Genomic DNA, 11,410 nt, shown 5'->3' with positions numbered 1-11,410 from the left:
CAGAAAGGACAGTGAGAATTAAGCTAGGTGGACCCCAGACAATTTCAGGGAGAGTTTGGAGTTCTTTGGGGAAGAGAGGTGACCGTATCAACATTTAGGGTGCCACAAACAGAAGCAAGATATAGCTATCTTCCCAAAGCTCTGGTCTGCAAAAAGGCTCATTTAAGGAAAGAGGATGTCAGCAAGTCTAATGGGAGTTTCACTTTGGATGCATCCCACAAACTACATCCTCTCTCCTCCACAACCAAGCTGAGCAGTTTAAGAAGCTGAAGCACACCTCTTCTGGCTAAACGGGCTCCTTTTATAACCAAGCTCAGAACTGCTCACTTCATCCCATTTGTTATGGCACTGGTGACTTCTGCATGATGCATGTGGAGCCGATGCATGCACTCCTGGAGATACATTGAAGACTTCCGTACTTCACCTTTCAGTCCACAGTTTCAATTTTCCATCTCTTTTGGTGGCTAAGTGAAACCAGAGTATGATAAATCTTCAGGAACAGGCACTCTCCCAGAGCCTGACACTGTCTGCGACTGCCTGCTCTCAGTATGTGGATGCTTGGAGAAGACTGCTTCTTTGCTTGGAACTACACAAAATCCCAGATGAGCTTCTAATTCAAAAACCATCTGGCAACATGACTACTGCTAATTCTGACAAACTTTGAATTTATACGTTTGTCCATCTCTGAAAAGTCAACCCCTGTTACTGAAGGGATACTTGACACAGACTCACCACGTAACAGGGCTGTTTTCTAAACAGGATATCTGGAGAAGCTGAAGATCTGAATTTGATAAGGCATGGCTGGTGACTTCCATGACAATATTGCCACACCACTGAAGGACCTTTCATGGTTAGCAGTGATCTAAGGTGAGAATGCTGTCAAATACTAGCCAGCATGGTAAGACAATGCCTTTGCCCAAGACTCCCTGAAATCATATATAGTCTACTGCCTGGATTAGACCTTGCTTGTCTCCAGCAAGGCTCATTTTACATTCAAAGTTTATAGAAATAAAAGATGAAGAACAGGACAATATTTTAAGATTACCTCAGCCTTAGTGCCCTACAGTAAAAATGAAATATTCCTAGGTGAAATATTTTACAGGATTTGATCCTTCTCAGTGGAGAGAGTACCTGCTAGTCGTGAGAGAAGAGGAGATAGGGCTTTGCAGCAGCATCTTCTGGAATTCATATAGCTGGAATTTATACATATCAACTTGTTCCAAGAAAACTGAGCTTTCCTATGAGTGCTAGGCATGGACCAATTGCTTCATTGTCCTACAGAACCTCTCATCTAGAGCTGCTGCTAAGGAAAAACATCTGGGTAGAACAACAACATTATTTGATACATCTGATAGAATTAAAATTCTATCATGAGGAAAGAAATTTGGGTATCACTTCCTGGGAACTCTTCATTGCCTTTTCTAGGCAATAGCTAAGGAATTTTATCCTTAACAACAGTTGCCTATAACAGGGGCTTTCAAAGTCTATTTGGAGATTCACCATAACCAGGTAAACTGCCCAAGAAACACAACACACTTCACCAGTGACAGTTCAATAAGCAGAAGATCAGTTCACTTTTTTTTTTCCCCCTAAAACCTATATGAAACATGGCAAGCAGACAGGCATAACAGCTGTCAAAATTGTTCAAAATTGGTATTTCCTTTGTTACTGAACCAAGATTTGAAAGTCCTTTTCAGGTTTCTGCTGGCTTTCCGTTTTTTTATTTTTAGCTTCTGGTGTTCCGTAGACAATTTCTGTTAAAAGGGATTGAAATATTCATTTTCCAAGAGAAAGTGAGAGCAAGCTAAGCAGAGTGACCTTTGAAGTGAGAAATCTTACTGATCTTCTTTAAAGGTAATCTGAAGTTTCATTGACCTCATTAACTCTTCCTTTGGGTCAAGACTTGATCCTTTCAGGCTTCCCACCAACTCCCAAGAGGTGGCCATCTAAATTCCAAATGCATCACCTCCAGGAGATTGGGAAAATATTAAGTTACTAAGCTACCTAGAAAGTTGAAGACCCTGTTTTCAGTTGGGGAAGATCGCCAGTAGCATCTAGAAATGAGTCCTCACTTGAAAGTAAGTTGTTCTTCATCTGTGGACCAATTTAGGTAAATCCTGCCTGAGGAACCTAAAGAAGCTAATCTAAGGATTAATTTTGCTCTTTTTAGTCTTTACCAAAGTCTGCAAAATACAGCTTTGTGCACCAGTAACAAACAAACAAACAAACAAAAAGATTAAGAAGAGACAAGAACTTGGGCTGTTTGTATGATTTGGATGTACAGTTTTAAGCATTAAGGTCAGATCAGGGAAAAAGGATGGTGCAGAGCACCCAAGTTGTTCCCTGGTCTTCAATATCCATTTATCTGATCTTTGTTTGCCAGACTGATGTGAAGCACATGTCGGAAGGGGACAGTACACCAGACAGCAGAAAACAATAGTGAAAAAAATGGTAAGCAGAGAATTAGAAGAGAGAGAAAAACACAAGCAATCATAAAGTCCAGGAGAAATTAAACATGATAGCACAAGAAAAATATGCCACATCAGAAGGAAAGACTTCAAAATAAAAAGTTAGCTTTTAAGCTAATTTTAATCAGTGCAAGGATTACAAATAAGACATTTAAATAAAGTGCAAATGCATATTTGATGACACATGCATTACAAGTGCAGCAGATAGGACGTAGTCCCGGATAGCCCAGCATCCACTAAGCTATGCATCTTTTCAGAACAATTAAGCAGACAGTCTATGACCAACCAGTCTGGGCTGAACAAACTCCATCCAAGAGGTCAGTGGAGAGGCTGCCCTCAATGAAGCAAAAAGCATGAGTTCTATTACAAGTTTTGTCAATGATGCAACAACTGCAGTCCACCTTCCTCCTGTGATTATTTCCACTCAGCTTAGCTAAAACTTCTGAAAACAGAGGTTTTGTTCTCTAACTTGGGGCTGTTGAATGTTAGCACAACATGAATAGGTTTGGAGGCAGCCCACTTTAATATTTTGCCAATACAAAAAAAAAAAGTATTTACAGCAATCACTATAATTACTTTAAAAATGTTGTTTGATGATTAGTGTTCTGTCTATACTTTTTTTGAAAAACAGTAAGTAATCAAAACTCACATTTGCAACAGACCTGAGTTTTTGGCAAAAAAATGGATACTGCAGATGCTTGCAATGAATGTGCCACACATCACTTTCTCAGAAAGAAATTGATTCAACCAGAAGGTCTCTGGAGTCATAACTTCTCAGACAGAAAACACAAACTGTCAAACAGGAAAGACAGGTAGCTTGAAGTGAAGGGTGTAACTGAGTTGTTTTGGATCCATCAAGTAGTGACAGTATTAATCAAGGACAGAAGCAGTCTGCCAAGACCCTTTTTCTTGCTGTATTTTGTACAATGGCAAAAATATTAGTGGGGGAAAAAGTGTGTTCCATCTTGGCACATCTCCACCTAAGGCCTAATATAAAACAGGCTGCAAGGGAATACCTTTCCTTTCTAAAAGTTAATATTGAATTTTTCAGATAGGTAGACATGAAGAAATCATGGACCAATTTTCAGTTTTTTTTTTAATTAGCTATTTTTTTAAAATAGATGCTGGCAAATAGCCATGTTGTAGTTCCTAGAAAACAACTCAAGAGATAAGCAGTGAGGTGACTGGCAGCAGCTTTTTTCAGTGAAGCATTTAAGTAGACACTTGAAACTAAGGACATCCTTGCATTTGAAGCCACAGGAATACATGCTCACTACTAAGCAGGGGTCCTACTGTCTACATGAGACTTACTTAATGTGCAAGAGTTGCTCCATATGACAAAAAAACAAGACAAACTGAACTACAAAGTATATTGCAGTTACAAGCCCTACTCTTCCAGCATTTCTAGCAACTTTCCTTAGAGTATTACAGAGTTACTAAAAACATCATGTTGACCAAAACTCACATATGGGAGACACATGACATAGTACACAAGAATAAGAAATCAAACAAGTTACACTAACCTTCTAGTTATCCTTCATTTTAAATAGCAGCCTTATAATAACATTAAAATTAGTAAATTTTCCTTGCTTCCATTTATCTCTTAAAGCAGAACTTTGGTAAAAAGCCAGAACACAGGAGAAAGTGCTTAAAAGAAGAGACAGTAACACATTAGATTTGATAGCACATATTTAGGCATGAACCCCCCCAAAGTTACTCACGCTATCTTGAAGATACCTGGTAATTTGGATTGCTTGCTGGACTTTTTCCATTGTTCCAATTCTAGTCACTAATATTGTTAATATTCTACTTTTAGAACTACTAATTACTCTGAAAATAGAAGAAGTACTTTGCCACCCACATATTTTAAGCACAAGAAAGCCGAGAAATATGACCCTTAATTTTGTTATACTTCTATTTCCAGCATGGACAAAAAGTCAAGCCTTTCAGATTAAACTCCCTTTCCCCCTGCCTCCCTGAACAGCAGGCTCCTCCTACACATTATCACAGTGCACCTGTACACCTTCTCCCATCAAAAGACCTGACCTCCATCTCCCAGCTTCATTTCAAGCTGCTTGACCCAGACGATCTCTCATGTGCTAATACGACATTGTTTCACATCTGCTGGTCCAACGGATTGGTCATTATAGCACTGGTTTTGTAGACAGGAGCACGTATAACAAAGTTTAGTTAGGAAAAAATTCCAAAAAATTAGGTGTATTCTTCTTTATTTTGAGGTACATACACTGAATTTTCAAATTCGTAGTGCAACAATTTGGCAGGACCACAAGCCCAACTTAAAAGAAAGTGTCAGAATATAGCAGTTCTGACGAGGATGAAATAGCCCAGTTTCTGGCTATTATTTTGCCTCTGATGGGGCATTTCTCAAACTGTTTTCATTTCTCAAACAGCTATAGCACAAGAACTAAGAAACTTTCTGCTAGGCACTCAATAAAGCCAGAAATTTTGTTAGGAAGTTCTAGTTGCTGACAACTTTTCAAGGCATTTAACCTAACCCACCATTCCTAGATATTGGTCAACTTTGGGAAGTATATGTTAAGAGACAACCCAGATGTAAATACCCAAACATCTTTTGAACATTAGCCAGCCCTGCTCAGCAGTACAGGCAGAGTATGCCAGACTCACTAGTATTTCATGACTATGGATGTTTCACTGAAATAACATGTACACACACATACAATTCCAATGGAAAGCTGTCCACTTAATAAAAAAAAGGAGCCTTTCTAGCTTGCACAGCAAAAGATATTGTTGCCACCACAAGCGTTCTTCCAGACACAGGTGGAAAGCTCAGTTGTTGATGACTATGCTGCAGATGTTTTACAAAACAGGCCACAGACACATCAGGCATGTTTCTGCAATAACGAATCCCTTCCACAAGTCTCCCAGCTAGCACACGTCTCCCTGCTACTCATTACTGTACTAGGCTCATGACTCCAGCTCATCTCACCTACTGCTGTTGGTCCCACACAGATGTTCACAGATGTTTCTGGAACTCTTATCAGATATGTACTTCACTTCAAAAGGAAGTAATGTTCCTTTGCCACATCACATGAAGCAGTGTCACATTTTTCTTCCTTAGATTTACTATAAAGCTTAAATATATAGAGAAAAGTACCATCTCCATAAGTTAGCATCAGGTTCCTTCATTCATGAACTCCCACACCCACAGATGCTCAGATAGGCATGATCCAGGTTGTATTTTCCAGCACAGAACATTCGTTTGGTCAACTGCATTTACAATTGAATGTTATAAATTAAGCACTGCTCCTTGATTACATCTATCTGCAGCCAACCCTCAGAAATATGTAGAATTTTGATTTTAAACTAAAGACAGTTAAGTAAACATATTTTGTCCTCACTTTTATATAACAAAACAGTTGAACTTAACTAGTTATACTGTTCTCAAACTGTTTAAGTTTAGAACTAAAGTTACCCTTCTATGAAAGCATGCAACCTGAAAATGCAGACGTGCCTACCAAAACATCAGCTCCAAATATAGCTCTATATTTGCTGCCAAGCTTCTTGCATTCTTTGAGGCCTTTAGCCAAAGAACACAACTGCATAAGAAGTCACCAGTATACACTACTTCCATACGTAAAACACAGTCAAGTCTGTTAACACTATGGTTATGACTTAGACATCATGAAGTACTAATCTGTCTGTATCTGTTGAACACAGACTTCCAAGCCCATACATCCAAGTAAACTTGGCTGGAACACACTATTGATGGGAGAAGCTGCACACTACGACACATTATATATAGGGTTTTTTTTTGTTTTTTTGTTTTTTAAAATCAAGTATCACTGTAAGAATGAAAAACTAAGATGAAAGAAAACAATTAAAACTAAAAACTATACCATGTCCATATACCATTTCTGGAGCTATATTAAGCTGGTGGATGTTTGTTCCCTTTAATTAAAAAAACCCAGCAAGTTTAGGAGTATCAGTACTTTCAAGTGGCAAGAGAGTCTAAATTCAGTTTTAAGAAATTTAAGAATTTCTTATTCAAGAATTTCAAATTTAAGACTTTCAGCAGTTGAGAAGGGGAAAGAACAACAAAAAGTGAGGTTAACTAGATATCTACTAGCATACTCTGAATTCATGGAGCCCAGAAATTAATATAGTAATCAAATGGTCACTACAGTAAAGAATAAGCCCCCTTCCTCCGTATTTATCCTAATGCAATACTGCATTAACTTAACTACACTGAATAGATGGTTACTAGATGGACAACTTTTTTTCCAGAGTGTTTAATGCTCCTCATTTATCGTACCAGCCTAAGAACCAAGTAATTTCTATAAAACTGAAGTGAAAATATCTGGAACTGATTCTAATATAACAGAACTGGTATACAGCTCCGCTATCTTTTACCCCTTTGTTGGTAACTGGGATTTAAGGTAAATTAGAAAAAGATGACTAACTCAAGAGCTTGGCATGAACCTTTCACCCAGACTGCTTACCCGTCAAGGCAGAGGACAACATGTTAAAAGACCTGCTGCAACACTCTTTTCCCTTCAACTTTGTTTATTGATGTACTGAACATGAAAAGGTACAAAGGATCCAAACACAAAAGAAAACATGTACAGCCTCTTAAATACTCAACAGAATATATTTTCTATTCCAACAGATGTGAATTAAGTCATACTATACAACTTCAAATAAATACCAGCCTTACATTTTACTAAGTGCTCTGATAAACACCGTAAAGTGAAGCCCAATTTACATGCCTTCTCATCAATGCCTTTGTTTGCTACAGAAATATAGGAAAGAAGCATGTAGTTACTGTTTTCCCCACACCGGAAAGTTTGTGTTTTCTATAGTATATACAATTTTTAGTGCAAAGGATTAGCTTTAACAATCTAAATGCACCTAAGAATGTGAAAGTGCTCAGGAAGCCAATTGATTTTTTTAATAGCATTGAGTAGGTCAGCATGAAAACTCGCTTATTCACTTTAGCACGCGCTTCACAGTATATGTACTGTACTATACTGAAAAATTTGTAACTACAGTTTAAAAGAATAAGAACCAAAAGCAACTGCAAAGATAATGTACAACTATGTTATGCATAGCACATCGCTTTTTCTAAAGGGGAAGCATATGAGCATCTCAGTTTATACAAAAAGCAGGACGTAACTATATAGTTGTCAGTGCATCCTGGTGAAGGCATCAAAACCCTCAGCTGTTTTAAAAATTTATTATAAGCTAGATGCTAATCAGAAAATATTTTGTCTTTTTTTTTTCCTCTTAAATTTCTTCAATACATGGTAAAGACTTTTACTATTTCCCCAAATAGTGATTTAAGCATCATACAAAGTTAAATTTCAAGAGCATACAGGTATTTATGTTTGCTTTTTTTTTTTTAATGAAAAATGTAAGGAAATTTGTTCAAAACCTATGATTATACTTGTTTTTACCACAAACATACTTATAAACAAAAATGTAGCATCACCATAAACAGCTGAAGCTAGACTATCTACAGACAAAAACAGCAACAGATCTGATGCACTGTAAATTCAAGTCCTCAGGACAACAAAAATGAATAAGCAGACCTCAAGTAACAATGTTAATGCCATTTACAAAGGAAAAAACTCATACAGAAACATTCAAAACCTGAACATCACTTGGCATGTAAATTAAAAAATGAAAACCAAAATTAGCTGAAAGGTTCATAACTCAAGGTCTTATTTACATTACACAAAGCTCAGGTGTTAGCCTTGAACATAACTTTCAAAATACCTCCAAATATGTCCAACTCAGATCACTTCTGATGATTTGCTACCGTGCAAACCACACACATCTTTTCTTAAGACAAAACAATTCTTCAAACAATAGCAAGTACATCACTAAACACCATGAGCTCTATCTGAAGGGAATTCTTTAGGAAGAACAGATTTTTTCCCCCATATCTCAGTATTTTAAGTTTCCTGCTTGCTTTTATATATTTTTAATTTTCATTTGTTTCAAAATCACAAATTAATGTGAGCCACCAATCATTTAATAACCAGGATGACCAAAGACCCCACTGATGATTATACAAATAAAACCAACAGTGCATCCCATTGATTCTATTTCTTAATACAAAGGTCTCAAAAGTATTTCTACCTCATAAATCTTTCCAAATTTCCCCCAACAACTGCAAATTTCCTGGTAAGTTTTAAAAGCTCACTAGGTGTCATATGAAGAGATTTCTCAAAGTATTCAAGTCAAAATATTTGTTCCAGGACCAGTAAAAAGTTTCTCCAAATTTTTTTTCTTTTTTTATAAAAATAGATGCTTTTTTAAACCCACATCAAAGAGGCTCTTATCTCTTTGGCAAGGTACTGCTTTACGAAAAGTTCTCCAGTATTCTTACAATAAGCTTTTATAACGTGTTCCCCTTCCCCAACCCAAATGATAATTATAAAATAAATACTGCTTATAACTTTATAAATAAACTGTAAACTTCAAATACGTCTCGAACAACAGAACAGCAATGCATTAAAGTGTAAACCAAACAAGGCTAATCACAAAATTATACAACATAAGAAAAACAACTCAAGTAGTATAACACAAAGCCTCAATATTTACTCATAGGCTCAAGGCAGTCATGTAAAAAGAAAAAAAACTTCCCTTAGCTGAAACATTTTAAAAGGTTCACCTTCTTCAAAGAAGGCAATAGAATGCAGTGACAGGTAAAAACCCTGTACCTCTTGTCAATATTCAAACACAAAAGATATTTAAGAAGTTTTAATTCAAATATTAGCAATAAAAAAATCTCACATATTCTTAGGATGCTAAGTAGTCATTTTATCCCCATTTCCACACTGACTTACAACAAAGACATCATATAAAGTTTCTCTTAACTTGCCTTTGTTGTATAGTTTTCATATATTAATGCACTGAGAATAACTTGTTAGGCTTTGTGCGTTTTGTTTGTTTTAAAGGAGACCTGCAACACTCTGTCCCCAAGGCGGTATCCATTCAGGCTGGCTATTGCCATAGCTGCCTCATCATAGTTTGTCATAGTCACAAATCCAAAACCTTTGCACTTGTTAGTGTTAAAGTCACGGATGACCTTCACATTGGTTACTGCTCCAAAGGGTCCAAACATTTGCCAGAGGATACTCTCATCAGCATCAGGGGCCAAATTGTACACAAAAATGCACCATCCGGTTCCTGCATGTCCAGGGATATTAATTCCAGCCAAACTGGTCATTCCATCAATGGTCATTGGAGGAAACCTACTAAAGGGGGGAAACAAACACACACAAACAAAAGCATAAAAAGGCTGTTCACAATGAATTCTGACAAAATTTCAAAAATGAAAAAAGGAGTAAATAATACAAGGCTTTTCATAGCGTGCATAGACATCACACCCAGATTAATAAGGTAACATTGCAAGTTTTTTCAACTGCACAAATAATACAATGCTATACAGAAGTGGGGAACACTGTTTGGTCTGGCAGAAATAAGCAACATTTAGAAAAACACAAGAAAAACATGCCATTACACTAGTGAGGATTAATGATAAATAAGACATTGCAAACAGGAAATCCACGGGACTGCTGCAAAAGATTTGTCCCTTTCATGCACAATGCACCGAAATGAACAATTTCAGCTGCAAGTCTCAACATGCAAGAGTCCAACATTAGTCTTATTGGAAAAAGTAACAACAATACTCAAGATACTTTCTCTTAACAAGTAGTCTGTTGGAAAGTTATTATGAACCTAATGATTCTTCATTACCTCTTTACTCCATAAGCCATGTTCAGCAGATTGTCCAACCTACAAAACATTTAGCAAAGTGTTTAGTCTTCAGACTTTTCCAAACCTAATCTTAAGGAAACCTGGTATATTATTGCCAGTCCCCTTGCATTATATTCTATGGAAACTGATGCAAAGCTTGAGCACCACAATGTCCAAGAATATGTGCATACTATTACACTAAATGTATCAAGAGTAGTATGTTGTCACTGCTTTTTTGTACAGTCTGTCCACAACCCTCAGTAATTCAGTTCAGAAAGTGTCCCGCTACAACAAGCTAGGGTAAATCAAACAATAGTGTTAGCATAAATATACAGTCAGTGACCACCTCAGTGATATTCTTCAGGCCATAAGCTTGTTTCTGATGAAGATCTTACTGAGCCATCTGACCCTGTGCTGACAGGAATCAAACTGCACAGACACGGGGTTTAGGAGCAGCAGCAAATGCTAGAACATGCATTGCAAAAAAAAGCAAACAATTAGTCATTTTTCCATTCTACAATTTGTGGAATAAAGCTTTTTAGGATATTAATAGATATTTTTCTCCATACATTTCTTCCCTCACCATTCCCCAAATTGGTAAATACTAGTACACAACCCCACCTCCAATGTTTTTAGGGTTACACAGCTGATACCTGGAACATGCAATGCTTAACAACCCTGGTAAGAGCCTTCATGAATAAGATTAAAGTGCTTCTCCAAGAATTCCTCCTTAGAGGATCCCTGTTTTTTTCCCTAGGAAGGCTCAGACATGCCAAGGACAACCAAATAGAAGAGTTTTCTTGCTTAAAGGTTCTCTTCAGGACTCTGCAAATATGAGCTTAGAAAACAGAGGTTCCCTTCTAATCTGAAATTAGTTGTTTCAGGTTTTAACTGTGCTAAGACCATTTCCAGGGACAACAGATTTCCCCCTCCATTCAGCCCTGGTGAGGCTAGGTCCAGTGCCGGGCTCCCCAGTACAAGACAGACTTGCTGGAGGGAGTCCAGCAAAAGGCCACAAAAATGATTAAGGCGCTGAACCACCTCTCATGAGATGAGAGGTTGAAAGAGCTAGGACTGTTCAACATGGGGAAGAGAAGGGAGACCTTACCAATGTGTATAAATACCTGATGAGGGGTGGGGAGTAAAGAACACTGAGCCAGACTCTTCCCAGTGGTGCCCAATGACAGGATAAGAGG

The 11,410-nt window shown here is 37.4% G+C and overlaps 1 protein-coding gene across 5 annotated transcripts in view; it reads right to left on the bottom strand.

Moving 5' to 3' along the window:
• Positions 1-6,995: 6,995 nt before the first annotated feature.
• The window catches only part of ELAVL2 (ELAV like RNA binding protein 2), a 98,711-nt gene continuing 94,296 nt past the window's right edge, over positions 6,996-11,410 (bottom strand). For 3 of the 5 annotated variants that reach the window (XM_064501524.1, XM_026105292.2, XM_064501526.1), the window contains 2 exons: positions 10,215-10,253; positions 6,996-9,712 (listed from right to left, as the gene is read on the bottom strand). In XM_064501524.1, the coding sequence (XP_064357594.1) occupies positions 9,382-9,712; positions 10,215-10,253 (370 nt within the window). In that variant the 3' untranslated portion in view covers positions 6,996-9,381. The remainder of the gene's footprint in view (positions 9,713-10,214; positions 10,254-11,410) is intronic. The other 2 variants (XM_064501525.1, XM_064501523.1) reach the window with 1 other exon arrangement.

Source organism: Dromaius novaehollandiae, chromosome Z, assembly GCF_036370855.1.
Source record: "Dromaius novaehollandiae isolate bDroNov1 chromosome Z, bDroNov1.hap1, whole genome shotgun sequence".
In the NCBI taxonomy this organism is placed as follows: Eukaryota; Metazoa; Chordata; class Aves; order Casuariiformes; family Dromaiidae; genus Dromaius; species Dromaius novaehollandiae.
This window is presented reverse-complemented; position numbering and strand designations above follow the sequence as displayed.